Consider the following 14,699-nt stretch of genomic DNA (forward strand, 5'->3'; position numbering starts at 1 on the left):
ATCTCCAAAGCTAAAGCACAGCAAATTAAAATTTTCTGAAGCAGCTGGCAGAACCTTTTGTTTATTTTCATTAAAAGCATTAATATAATTGAGGGAGATTTCTACTATGACATCAGTATTTCTGCTAATGCAGAGCCAGCAAAATGCTTTCTTCTGCCTGGGGTTTTGTGATCATGGCATAGAGTCATAGAATTGCCAGGGTCAGAAGGGACCTCAAGGATCATCCAGTTCCAACCCCCCTGCCATGGGCAGGGACACCTCACACTAGAGCAGGGTGCCCAGAGCCACATCCAGCCTGGCCTTAAAAACATCCAGGGATAGAGCTTCTACCAACCTCCCTGGGCAACCTGTTCCAGGGTCTCACCACCCGCAGGATGAAGAACCTCTTCCTAACATCTAACCTAAATCTCCCCTCCTCTAGCTTGGATCCATTCCCCCTAGTTCTGTCACTACATGACACCCTAAAAAGTCCCTCACCAGCTTTCTTGTAAGCCCCCTTCAGAAACTGGAAGGCCACAATTAGGTGTCCCTGGAGCCTTCTCTTCTCCAAACTGAACATCCCCAACTCTCTCAGTCTGTCTCCATAGGAGAGGTGCTCCAGCCCTCTTACCATCTCCCTAACCAAATCTCTTAGTGTTACAATGCTCTGACCCAAATAACCTTCCTTCCAATGGGCTTTCTGAATTCCCTCTCCTGGCTTCTATAACATGAAACAAACATTTTCACAACTCTTCAATGACTTGGATCTTCAGAACCAAAATTCCATGTCCCAACCTTTCTGCTAGAAATCACACACAGACTGCACTGGGTTGGAAGGGACCCTCGAAGGTCATCTTGTGCAATCCCCTTGCAGTCAGCAGGGACACCTCCAACTACAGCAGGCTGCCCAGGGACACATTGAGTCTGATATTGAATGTCTCCAGGGATGAGGCCTCACCAATCTCCCTGGACAACCTGTTCCAGTATTTCACCACTCTCACTGTGAAGAAATTTCTCCTGATGTCCAATCTAAATCTGCCCTGCTCCAGTTTCAAAGCGTTACTCTTCATCCTATCACTGCAGGCCCTCCTAAACTGTCCCTCTCCAGCGTTCCTGTGGATCACCTTCAGATACTGACATGCAGCTCTAAGGTCTCCCTGGAGCCTTCTCTTATCCAGGCCAAACAGCTCCAGTTCTTTCAGCCTGTCTTTGTAGGATTGTTGCTCCAGCTCTCTGATCATCTTAGTGGCCCTCCTCCAGAGCTACTCCATCAGGTCCATGTCTCTCTTGAGTTGGGGGCTCCAGAGCTGGACACAGTACTCCAGGTGAGGTCTCACCAGAGCAGAGTGGCAGGATCACCTCTCTCAGCCTGCTGGCCATGCTTCTTTTGACACAGCCCAAGATGGGCTTTGCCTTCTGGGCTGCAAGTGGCAAGTGTGCATTGTTGGTTCATGTCCAGCTTCTCAAGCACCAGCAGCCCCGAGTGCTTTTCTGCAGGGCTGCTCTCAATCTCCTCATCCCCCAGCCTGTATTTATATTGTATATACCCAACCTAGGTACAGGACCTTGCACTTTGCTTTATTGAACCTCATGAGATTCTCAGCCCACCTGAGGACACACTCCATGTTCCCCAGTGCCACAGGTTTCTTGAATGCTTCCAGGGATGGTGACTCCACCACCTCCCTGGGCAGCCTGTTTCAATGCCTGACCATTCTTGCAGGAAAGAAATTTTTCCTAGTATACAATCTAAACCTCCTCTGGCACTATTTCAGGCCATTTCCTCTCATGCTATCACCTAATAATGGAGAGAACAGACTTACCCCCACTTCAATCCAACCTCCTTGCAGGTAGATACAGAGAGCAATGAGGTCTCTCCTTAACCTCCTCTTTGCCAGGTGCCCCAGCTGTTCCTCACCAGACCCTTCACCAGCTTTGGAGCCCTTCTCCAGGCCCTCAATGTCCTTCCTGGAGCGAGGCACCCAAAATTTGACCCAGCACTCAAGGCATGGCCTCACCAGCACTGACTCAAAGGGCCATGAGATGGACTTTAAGGTCCCTTCCAAATGAAACAACTGATCCTATGATCTTTTACAAGGAGTAACCCTGGAACTCAAGAATCATTAGTTGGAACTAATCCCACCCCTGCTTCAAATTAGACTAAAATATTTCTCTCCATTCAAAAACTCATTTTAGTAAATTATGGAAATTAGCTGTCCAGACTGCAAGCTACAAAGAGGTTTGATTGAGACTGAAACAGATACCAATCCCAACTACATTATACTCTCTGAATCAGCACTGGAATAGCTGTTTGGAGGGAAATAAATTCCTTGTGTCATTTGATTAGGTTTTATAAATACCATTCTGAGGCAGCCTGGGCTGGGATACCTACTAAATGTGGGGGAAAGGAGTTTACCAAATGTCTGAGTCCTAAAGATCTTGAAAAGGAATTCTCACTTCGTAGCAATAAAGAAGAACTGCTCGTTGGAAAAGGTCTGGAGGAACTACATGGGGCCTCACCCATCACCATGCTGGGCTTTCTTGACAGTGCATCAGGAGTGGTAAGATAGAGACAGACCCCAGAAAACAGAAGTCTGCAGGATTCAAACAATACTTATTCTTGCACTTTATCTCTAAATAACTCAGCAAAACTGTCCCTACCTAACTGCTGCCACGGCACAACAGCAAAAAGAGGGAGTCAAATCAGCACTGCATGTCTGCATGCAGCAAAGGATGACAAAGCACAATACTGTTTGTGAGGTAAAGGTTGGACCAGGTGATCCAGAAGTGTCACCAGCAGGACAAGAGAGCTCATTCTCCTGCTCTGCTCTCGTGAGACCCCACCTGGAGTACTGTGTCGAGTTTTGGTGCCCCCATTGTAAGAGGGACATGGAACTGCAGGAGCAGGCCCAGAGGAGGCCACAAAGATGATCAGAGGGCTGGAGAACCTCCCATACGGCGACAGGTTGAGAGAGTTGGGGCTGTTCATCATGGAAAAAAGAGGGCTCCAGGGAGACCTGAGACAGCCTTCCAGTACCTGAAGGGGCCTACAAGGAAGCTGGCAAGGGATCTTTTCCAAGGGCTTGTACTGATAAGACAAGGGAGAGTGGATTGACGCTTGAGGAGGGTAGATTTACACTAGAGATTAGGAAGACATTTGAGGGTGGTGAGACACTGGAACAGATTGCCCAGGGACGTAGGGGATGTCCCCTCCCTGGAGGTGTTCAAGGCCAGACTGGATGAGGCCTTGAATGATCTGGTCTGGTCTAGTGGAAGGTGTCCCTGCATGGAAGGGGGGTTGTAACTAGATGATCTTCAGGGTCCCTTCCAGCCCAAATCATTCTATGATTCTATGAATCCTTGAGGTCCCTTCCAACCTGGAATTCTATGATTCTATGAATCCTTGAGGTCCTTTCCAACCTGGTATTCTATGATTCAAAATTCCAAAGTAATTTCCTGTTTTATTTTTCCCTAACAAACTGGGAAGCTGCCACTCTTCTAATTCACTGCCCATGGCCGGTAACCACCCGACCGAAAACTTACTTATTTTTCTCCTCTTCACTCAAATTCTTCCACTTCTCTTCAATGAGGAGCAGGATGTCATCCATGCTGGTCTTTGGGTTATCAGCCACCAGTGCTGGGCGATGTTCTTGAGTGAAAAATCCCATTGCAGACTTGGGTTTCTTTATTATTCTACTGCTAATCAAATCATAGCCTGTGACGCGGCCGAATTTATCACTTATCGCGTTTCTGTTCTTTGGGGCCTGATGGGAGCCTCGTGGGCGAGTGCTCTGCTCAGCACTCTGCTCATGCTGCTCATTCACTGCTCCTTCAGCCTCAGGAATCAAAATTTTAACAGGTTCCAGGTTGTCTCCTACAGGATTTTTAAATGCACTTCCCCGACTCCAATGATCAGCAGAGATTTCAGGGGGCGTTTGCGGGACTAAGGCTTCCTCATTTATCACTCTTTTATCACTACTGTCCCAACTCAACAGATGCTCATGGACTCTGCTAGCCTTGGGGTCCACAGGAACAGCGTTACTTGCAGTATCAGGCAGATTCCGCCCATTCTGCTCCTCCTCACACAAGAAAGTGAAGGAAGTGTCTGGAAAGGCATCACTCTTCGAAACCTCTCTTTTGTCCAGGCCACTGTGCACATTATCACCACGAAATGCCTGATGATTTAAGCAGATCTCTGTGTTTTTTCCTGCTTGACAGTTTTGCACATCGCTGCTGAGTGAAAGGAATGAAGTATGAGCACGGGGATCATCGTTTCCAGATGGTCCCATTTCATTAACCACCACATCTGTTTGCTCTGTTCCAGGAGCAAACATGTCTTCGGAGGTAACATCTGTTTTGTTACTTGCACCAGGGACTGCAGCAGGTAGTGGCCTGTACAGCGACTTCAACACATTTTCAACAGCAAGCAAGACAGATTCCTGGAGAAAGAAACCCAACAGCATAAAAGCCACAGGCACAAAGCACACCTGACAATGCAATTGGCTGAGAATACAGAACAACAAGCAAACTTATCATAGCTAGAATGTTTATCAGGGCAGATTATTGCATTCCAGCTGTTCACACATGCTCAAAAAGCCCCTCTGCACTGGACACTTTTAGCCTCAAATGGTTTGTGATAGATACTCTGCTTCAGTGGTTGTCACAAAACCAGTTAACTGCTTGCTTGATAACAGGGTACTGATTGCTTGAGCACCTCCCCTATGAAGAGAGACTGAGAGACCTGGGGCTGTTTAGTCTTGAGAAGCCTGAAAGGGGATCTCATCAACCTGTGTAAGTATCTGAGGGGTGGATGTCAAGTGAAGGGGGCCAAGCTCTTTTGAGACACTGGAACAGGTTGCCCAGGGAGGTGGTGGATGCCCCATCCCTGGAGGTGCTCAAGTCCAGGCTGGATGGGGTCTTGAGCAACCTGGTTTAGTGGAAGGTGTCCCTGCCCATGGCAGAGGAGTTGGAACTAGATGATCTTTAAAGTGCCTTCCAACCTAAACCATTCTATGAGTCTGTGAAATAAAACCCATCAGTGTCACTGTTGACCTTCAAACATTTCAGCAGCCCCAGAAGCCCCTGTCATGCTTACATATGTAAAAAGGCTGACAGCTGAAAACCAGATTAAAAACTGAGTTACCTTATAATGCAGCAAGACTTGAGTTTTATCAGGTGTTACATTCACATCCACAGCAGAGGCAGGCACAGTAATATTCAGAAAGAAAACAGGATACAAACGAGTACAATCCTTCTGCGTTGCCAGGCTGTAGTACTGTCGAATGAGCTGCAGATTGATTTCAGGAGGAGAAGTCAATAAAGGCAATACAAGAAGCACTAAAAGTGCAGAGATAAAACCCTGACATTGGAAAAACATAACTGGTTTGCTGAGGTGGTTTATTTGGGATGATGAAAAGCTCCTCACTGGCACACATGTGTGGTGGAACAATGACTAAAAGGGTAGCTAGTGGTGGTTTCTCTGTCTTCACAGCTACACTAAAAGGAACCAATCCCAGGACACTAATGGTGGCTACTCTGATCTTCTGAATGCATGAATTGATCACACCTGGAAGAAAAGATGTGATACCCAAACTGGACTGCAACTCCAAAACTTACTGCCTCAACCAACACAAATACTATTATTTGGGTGCTTTTTATAAGAAGTCACTTATGTTGCTTACCACTACACTGCTGCCTCTGTCAGCCAAACCACCTTCTGTGTGAGAAAGCAGCACCTGCACAGCCACAGACCTGCCCTTTTTCCAGAACAGGAATCATTTCTTCCTTTTATGAACACACTTATAAATTGCTTGCCCTTACTAATTTCTGTAGCATCTTCCAAAAACACCTCCTCCAGTAGACTACAAAATTTTGTTTCAGAATTTTGGTCTCATTAACTAGAGGGACTTGGGAGTTTTGGTGGATGAGAAGCTGGACATGAGCCAACAATGTGCACTTGCAGCCCAAAAGCCTAATCTAAACTGCATCAAAAGAAGCGTGGCCAGGAGATTGAGAGAGGTGATTCTGCCACTTTGCTCTGCTGAGACCTCACCAGGAGTACTGTGTCCAGCTCTGGTACCCTCTACACAGGGAGGACATGGACCTGATGGAGTGGGTCCAGAGGAGGGCCACGAAAATAATCAGGGGGTTGGAGCACCTCTGCTACAAGGACAGGCTGAGGGAGCTGGGGTTGTTCAGCCTGGAGAAGAGAAGGCTCCAGGGAGACATAACAGAGGGGCAATGGTTTGAAATTAGAGAAGGGCAGATTTAGACTGGATGTTAGGAACAAGTTCTCTGCCATGAGGGTGGTGGAACACTGCAACAGGCTGCCCAAGGAGGGAGTTGAGGCCTCATCTCTGGAGATAGTCAAGGTCAGGCTCAATGAGGCTCTGAGCAACCTGATCCAGTGGAGGATGTCCCTGCTGACTGCTGGAGGGCTGGACTAGATGACCTTTGGAGGTTCCTTCCAACCCAAACCATTCTATGATAAAGATCAAATAAAGTACCTTCCACTTCCCTGGAGTTGCCAGGGGTCCTTTAACAGACAGAGATACTAGAAAAAAACTGTATTAATGAAACAAAAAAAAACCATCCCTGGAAGTGTGAAAAATCAAGAGCTGCTGTAGTGTTTTTAAAAAATACTAATTTCTAATTCTAAAATGTTTAATTTCTGATTCTATTTATTTAAATCACATTAAACTCATTTAAGCATTTTGCAGTTATTTAAACCTTCATATTCCCACAGACTATCCTTAGCTGGTACCCAACTGTGGTAATAAGATGTCCAGCAGCACTTCTTCTACATAGCAAGGAGATTTAAGTGACCTATAACTTGTTTTCCTAAATGTGGTCTTACAGATCCAATGTTACCCTCACTTGGTCAAAAATGTGCAACTTAAAACCAGATTAAGGAAAAGGAAAAAAATAAATGCAGATTATGACTGCAGAACAGCAGTCCTAAATACAGGGCAACGTGTTGAATCCACCCTGAATCCAGGCCTCTGTGTCCTGATTAAAAAGCTATCTCTATCATGGGATGCAAGCTAAGCTTTGAAGTCCCAGGAGAACCAGGCACATCAAATACTGTGTGGAGAAAGATTAGCCTTATTTGGCACTCAACACACCAAGACAAGTTCAGGGTTCACATCTACAAAGCCTGGCTTGCCAACTGAAAGCCACTTTGTTGTCTCCGCTTTAAACCCCACACGTATACTTGGGCACGAACTCAATTTTCTTTTCTGGGGAGGGCAAAGATCAGGACAGCAAGGCTGCTCCAACTGAGGTGTTGCAAACTTCAGTAGTGTGAGAAACCCAGGAGTATCAAATTCTGCCTACACAATGCCTAGCTGTAGCCAATGCTGCTGCACTATCACTTTCATTTTTATCCAGTGCACACACAAACTTAAAGGGAAAGTCCATTTGCTTGAGAAGCCCACAGCAAGTGGACAAAAAACAAACTCCACTTCCAGAAGACTTCTCTTACAAGAAACTACTTCAAGTTCCTTCATGGAAAACTGCAGACATGTACTCCTGCAAGCTAATATAAAGAAAGAATCAACTATTCTGGTCCTTTGCAGAGAATAATTGAACTGACATGATTTTAAACAGATACAAACATAACCTCCAGCTCTGTGCTCAGAAGCGACTGCAGCAAATGGAACAGAGCTGAGGCACCAGGAGCAGGAGACTTGTGGAAGAGGCTCCTACTGTGAATTCACCTGTAATACTACAGTTATTTCATGTGGGGAAAAGGCTGTAGATTGCAGAGGAAACTGTCCTCAAAGAAGTCATGGGTATTTTATTTCTTGACTAGAAAGTCAGAGGCTGTTACCTTCAGTATTTCCTTCTGCTGAACGGGACGATTATTCACAAAAATGAAACTCCTTTCTGAACTCGAAAGGCTTGTCAAGGAACTGTCTGACTCAGCTTTTGGGAGAAATCCAGAAAGGTTTATCTGCAATGATAAAACAAACACGCTGCAGAAGTCTTTTTAAAAAAAGAGAACCCCAACAAGGTGTCAGGTGAGAGACTAAAATGAAGTTGTTCAGGACTCTGTGTCACTCAAGGGCACGGCCTCTAGAAAGCGAGGAGAGAAAAATACAAGAGCACAAAGCACTTATAAAACAAAAGCAGAAGTTAAGGAGCCTGAATTTGTACCTATTTTCCTTCATTAATTTATTGAGAACTTTCCCATCTGGCTTGCCAGTGGCACCAGGTTGCTGTCTGCAGCTGAGCACTGTAGAGGAGAACACCAGCCAGATTCAGGTTTGCTGACTGCACAGTTGCCAACTTAAACCCCTGCACAAGCTGGAGTCATGCCTGCCCAGCCTGCTGAAGGCAGCAATGCATCACCCCTGAGGGGAAAGCCCAAAACACGCTACCCCTCCCCCTTCCCACACACAGGGCACCTAAATTTACCTGTGCCATCTGTATCCAGATCGTGTGACTCTCAAGTGTGCTGAGCATACATAGCCCTGACTGCAGCAGACCCTGTGAGTGCAGAGCGCTGCCAAGGAGCTTCAGAAAAATCAAGCACCTAAGATTAACTTCCAGTTTAAAGACTTTTCTTATATTTCATTAGTTTAGGGGTGGGTTGTAGGTTTTTGGGAGTTTTTTTAGGTAAAAGTGAGGCCAAGGACTAGTGTTGCTTGTCCCATTATCTCTCCCTCTCCCCCACCAAGCAACTGTGAAACTGCTGGATCGATTTCAGTTCAATCTGGTGAAGAAGCAGAAATGCCAAAGATAATGTATTCCCACAATTTCTGTGATGGTAACTGACAGCTGTTTGGAGAGGAGAGCCTCAATAACCTGACCTTAGTGAGGAAAAGGCAATTGTCACTTTTCAAAAGCCAGGAGCCATCAGCATGAGATGCCAGCTAGCCCCCACACTGCCCCGCTGCCACCTGCCCAAATACGAGATGAAGGAACACAGAGGCATCGTGAGGGTAGAGGTTCTGGAGACAGGGGAAAGCCTGGAGAATGTTCTGGTAGCAGGGTGGATGGCTGGATGTAGAAACGGGCCCTCAGTAGCTTTGCTTTTGGCAGAACCACTTGTATTCACTAAAATCCAAATTATCCTGCATCTGAAAGGGAATTTGAAATCCCTGGGATTTGGCCTGTCCTTACCATTCATCTACGTCATGCCAGCTATCTGCTCATGCGCTCCCCTATTCCCTCTTGACCTTGCAATAAGCATTCTGTGCTAAAGCTGGAGCGTTCTGGTCAGCAACGTTGCACATAACCAAACACCAGTGGTCAAGTTAAAGAGGTGTCAAATATCTGTTGGATGATTATCAGAAAACAACATGCAGCACTTTGAGATTTCATTCTGCAGCTTTAGCACATCCTCCCTGAACCTTCCTTCCCCTGTGCTCCAAGCTCCTTTTGCAGTTCCCAAATATCTGGACGAGTCTCTCACTTCAAACAGTATTTTTATATGCAGACAACGGTAAAGCAAAACTGAAAGTCTCTAAATAACTCATTTAAGAAGGTGCCAGATTTAGACATGGCTGACTGCTGTTACTATTTAAAGCTACAGAGAATATCACAGGAGGCTCATTACAAGTTGACAACAAATTTCCAGCATTAGCCTTAATTATTAGGATTTTCATCTAGGAAAGCAATTGAAGTATAAAGGCAAAAGCAGAGAGACTGGAAAATATGACAGAATGTTTGCTTTTAAATTAGATCAGCTGCTTTCAAAATTCATACTCTAATAAAAAGCCAACTTAGATACCTATTAAAATATATCTAGGTTAAGTGGACAAAAGGTCTTTCTTAACTCCTAATCTCTTTCCCAGTGGCTGCTAAACTTAACCTCCACAGAAAAAGAAGAGACTATGACTATGTCCTGTGTGAAAGCTTTCGGCCCAGACAGATCCATCCTTTTACAAGACTGAAGATGTGAAAAGCAGAGATGCTGCTTTTGTGTCAATTCTTAGTTTTATTACCAGCAGCTTCTGCTTTCGCATGCCTTGGAGTCAGCTTGAAGTGTGTTCTTGTTTCATTTGGTGCTCGTAATGGAGATGTTTTGAAAAAGCCCCATCTTTAAAACCCCTGGATCACCTGTTAGAGAGGTTTGAACTCTGCAGTTACTAAGGTAAAGTTGTTTATAGTTTTGTCTTCAGAGCAGACTTTGCAGCAAAGGAGTACGAAGCTATGCAATGCAAGGTAGGAAAGGGAAAAAAATCAAGAGCTGCCCTCTGGTCTGTGTATTGAAGGAGGCAGGGACCTAACAGGAAGGAAAACAGCAGCATATGCCTTGTCATTGAGTACCTATCCCAACACCTGCTTATGAGGAAGAAGGAAAGGGGTACTCAGGCAACCTTAAATTCTACCATTTTGTAGTGCTTTGCTGCTTCTTTTAGAAGTGACTGTGCTTTCTGAACCCAGCTTTGTGGGTGAGCACCCTGCAGGGATACACCTATCAACGATGCACGTGGTATTTTACACACTATTTAGAGATAGAGAGAGAGAGATAGAATGTTCCTCATCTTCTATTCAAGGAATATGGATGCCTCAAGATATAGCAAAGAGGTAATGTGAGAACCTGAGTGCCTCCTCTTCAAGCCAGTCCCTTCTAAATACCCCTATGTCTTCCCTTTGGAGCCCCTTGCTCTCTCCCTGTGGGGCACATCCAACCTGCCTTCAGGTAAGACTGACTCTGAATGTTCTCTTTGGGCCTAAGCAACTGCAACTTTGCAACCACAAGAAGCTGCTTCACTTTCCCCTGCATAATTATACTACAAGCATTCTGACAAACTCAAGATCTAAGTCTGAATAATGCTATTAAACTTTAATATGTATATACACACATACATATATTCAGATAGCAAAGTCTGACTAATGCTATCAAACACAACTTACCAAGCTGAGTGCAGCATGGTTAAGTTGTGTTTAACAGCCACTGTGACTGCAGGTAGTGATTCATCTCATCTATGTGACTTGTCAAGATTTATTACTGGAAGGCACAGGAAAATGCAGCTTGTGAAGAGTCAGCAGTAGGAAGTCTCCCCTTTATAAGAATGTCTCCAACATAAATGGAAGCTGAGGAAAAAATGTATTGCAAGTATCAGACAAAGGAGAATATAATGGGGAGTTCTCCCAGCTTCAACAGTGGCAAAGAGGGCCAAGTGCACTGAATTTTTTGAAAAGCAACTGGTGTGTCTTTACAGTAGATATTTACTGGAAATTTTGCACAATTTGCCTTCTAATTATCTGTCTCTTTTGCTGCTCAGGTGCTGAAATGGAGGGAATATTCTTTAGAGTATAAGGCAAAGAGGCCACGAAGATGAGAACGTTATAAATGCTGAGATATTAATCAGGGCACAACCTGCCTGTGGGCCAGGAATCCCAACTTAGACAGCTCTGAGCAATCAGCAATTCTGCATTTGTCATCACAACTGTTTTTACTGCCATCTGATCAGTGCCACATGAGTCCTGACTAGATGATTCTTGGAGTGGATTTTCAATCACCAAACCAATTAATTTTACAGAGAGGACAGTAATAGAATCAAATGCATTAATCAGCCGTCGGTATGAAGATGAATGTTCTCTTTTATCCAAGCCTCCTTCTTTTTGACTGCTGATTCAGCTTCTCTTCACGGAGTGACTTTAAGTGAATTTGGGGGAAGGAAGTTTAAACTCACCTCAGGATCTTCACAGCAGTGTTGAAAAGGTACCATACTGCCCATAACGGCTGTTCCCAGAACTGACATACAGGCCATTTTGTGATCTGACACCCTGGTCTTCTGCCAAATAACTGCCTGAAACAAATGGCACCCAGTCAAATTTTTGACATTATATTTGCTGAACTCAAGTCATGTCTATGAACATGCAATATGCAACTGCACACATACTGTATATGTAACATTCTGTACTTTGACCCCCTTACATCCACAACTTTCTGTGGTAACACACACGATGTGGTCCTTTGAGGCATGTCTTCTCATGCTGTATCACTCAGGCTCCCAGCAAAGGGAAAATTAGCAGGATTTGTGTTTGTGGCTGTTAGGTGGCTGATCTGGACTTCTGCACTCGAAGCAATTGCCACAAACAGATCAATACAAACACCACTTCTCCTCTTGCCTGCCTAGCAGGAGGTGCTGTGCTTTTAGCAGGTGTATAAACTGAGGGTTTACGACACCTTTCTGGCAAAGTGGTCAACATCTGAGAGTGGGCACTGCAATGCCTGTGGTACTTGAGAGAGGCCATTTTCACACAATCACAGAATTGTCAGGGTTGGAAGGGACCTCAAGGATCATCCAGTTCCATTTTTCACTAGATGAGGTTGCCGAGAGCCACATCCAGCCTGGCCTTAAGAACATCCAGGGATGGGGCTTCTACCATCTTCCTGGGCAACCTGTTCCAGGGTCTCACCACCCTCATGGTGAAGAACTTCCTGACATCTAATCTAAATTTACCCTCCTCTAGCTTGGATCCATTCCCCCTAGTTATATCACTACCTGAGATCCTAAAAAGTCCCTCCCCAGCTTTCACATAGGCCCCCTTCAGATACTGGAAGGCCACAATAAGGTCTCCTCGGAGCCTTCTCTTCTCCAGACTGAACAACCCCAACTCTATCAGTCTGTCCTCCTAGGTAGGAATCAGGCTATTAGATGTCCATTCACAGTTCTCATCTGGATACTCTAGGTCCAAGACAAGCCTGCAGAAAGGAAAGCAGCTCCTAAGGAAAAGCAGCTGTCTAATGAAAGCTTTGTAGAAATCAGAAGGCTAAAGGGGTAGCTGCCCTGTTAGCCAGGCGTCTTGCAATATTACTGCAAGGATTTAATACAGACAGCGAAGCAGAATGAACTGCAACCTGCCTCAGAAGTTACCTGTCAAGTCCACTTACATATACAGAAAGAATTACCTACTTTGGGAGGTGAAAATTAGTCTCTCGCTAATGAGAAGTCTAAACAGCAACAAACTTAACTCTGAATCTGCTTTTATTGCTATGTAACAACAACAAACAAATTCTGCTTAGCTGTCTTTCTGCTTCCAGGCAACTCAGACTGATAGATTCAGATCCACTTCGTATCTATTTCTGTCACTGCTAGCTGACCAGTGTATTTCAACACACAACATTCAAACACAAAAGGGGAAACAAAAAGATGCAGCAAGCTGCAGTTAAATCTGCTGTTACAGTGCTGTTTGAAATAGGTGCTAGGTGTCCAGTCAATTCAAAATGAGCTCATAGTATTCTGCTACAGGATGTTCTGTGAAAGCCTGACAAGCGAGCAAAAAAAATATACAGGCACCCACCTCAAGAAATGCAATAGATAGCCTCAAAATTCCACCTGTCCAGTGGGATATTTGCTGGCCCTGAGGGGCGAATTCCATGGAAGAACACAGTGCTCCTGTAAAGCGATATTCCCTTCCTACAGGACAGGTGGAATTGTAAAGCTTTGTGACGGCTGAGGCCGAAACTATTCCCCGAACCCGTGCATTTCGGTTTCCACACACCCCCTGCGGCGTTTGGGCACTGAGGCTTTTGGTCCTGCCTGCCTAACTCCCCCCGCCAGGCACCAGCCCCCTGCACATGCCAGACCGCAGCTCAGCCACCCCACAGCGAGCACAAACCCCTCGAATGTAATTTATGCCAGGGAGGGCAGGGAATACAAAAAGGGGAGAAGGAGAAACGAGCAGGCAGAGCCAGGGGCCGGGTGTCTGCAGCCCTGGCAGGGAGAGTCCCCATCGTGCTTCGTCAGCAGGCAGCGGCAAAGGACAGCCCGGGGCTGCCCGAAGCATGCTGCCTCTCAGCCTCTCTCCTCTCCACCTGCTGTAAATCTCCTCAAAGACATTTCGAAGTGATGAAAGAATTTGTCCTCTTCGTTAGAGCTCCTCTTATAAAACATATCCTGTACTGCTGCTATTTTAAAACCGATTACTTAAAATGGAAACACAAAGTGCCAAGGCTTTTTTTTCCTTCCCCTCTTCCCCATTTTTTTTCCCCCTTCTTTACTGGATATATTTTAAAATTAAATGCATGTGACCAAACTGAGAAAGAGATTGGTTACATGACTAAAACAAACATCATGCTGTTTATTTAGGTTAGCCTAGTGTGATGCCACAGGTACAGATATAAATCTTAGCTGCTGATTAATGCAAGGTTATTGCACTGCTTGACCTGCTGATACATAGTACTGGGGAAAAGATCACTTCACTAAAGGGGTTTTTAAGAGAGCTGTGGAGAACAGCAGCTTATTAAATGCAAATGTGCCAGAAGTAAATACTGTTAGTAAGTTCAGGGGGTATATTTTAACTAGTCATACATTTTGCAGATATTAATATTCAGAAGTGCAGACAGTTTCAGAAACCATTGTCAGTTAAATGAAAGCCTACCTACTAAAGGAGCCAGGGAATGCCTCAGTTTGTGTAGTATATCAACAATAGAGTTGATATAATTGGGGCAATCCCCCTCAATAGGCTGGGGGAGGAGTGGCTCAAGAGCAGTCTAGAGGAGAAGGACTTGGGGGTATCAGTTGATAAAAAACTCAACAGGAGCTGGAAATGGTCACTGACAGCCCAGAAGGCAGCTATGTGCCAGGCTGCATCGAAAGCACTGAGAGCAGCAGCATGAGGGAGGTGATTCGGCCACTCTGCTCAGACCTCACCTGCAGTACTGCGCCCAGTTCTGGTGCCTCCAGCGTAAGAGGGACATGGAGCTGCTAGAGTGGGTCCAGTGGAGACCACAGAGATGATTGGAGGGCTGGAAAACCTCC

The 14,699-nt window shown here is 45.3% G+C and overlaps 1 protein-coding gene across 1 annotated transcript in view; it reads right to left on the reverse strand.

The window, feature by feature from the left end:
* Positions 1-14,699, reverse strand: part of PMS1 (PMS1 homolog 1, mismatch repair system component) — a 50,346-nt gene that overhangs the window by 17,687 nt on the left and 17,960 nt on the right. Inside the window, exons 5-8 of the mRNA XM_009911208.2 lie at positions 11,625-11,741; positions 7,808-7,930; positions 5,120-5,263; positions 3,520-4,415 (exon numbers count right to left, since the gene is read on the reverse strand). Coding sequence (XP_009909510.2) covers positions 3,520-4,415; positions 5,120-5,263; positions 7,808-7,930; positions 11,625-11,741 — 1,280 coding nt within the window. The remainder of the gene's footprint in view (positions 1-3,519; positions 4,416-5,119; positions 5,264-7,807; positions 7,931-11,624; positions 11,742-14,699) is intronic.

Source organism: Dryobates pubescens, chromosome 37 (genome assembly GCF_014839835.1).
Source record: "Dryobates pubescens isolate bDryPub1 chromosome 37, bDryPub1.pri, whole genome shotgun sequence".
Classification (NCBI taxonomy): domain Eukaryota; kingdom Metazoa; phylum Chordata; class Aves; order Piciformes; family Picidae; genus Dryobates; species Dryobates pubescens.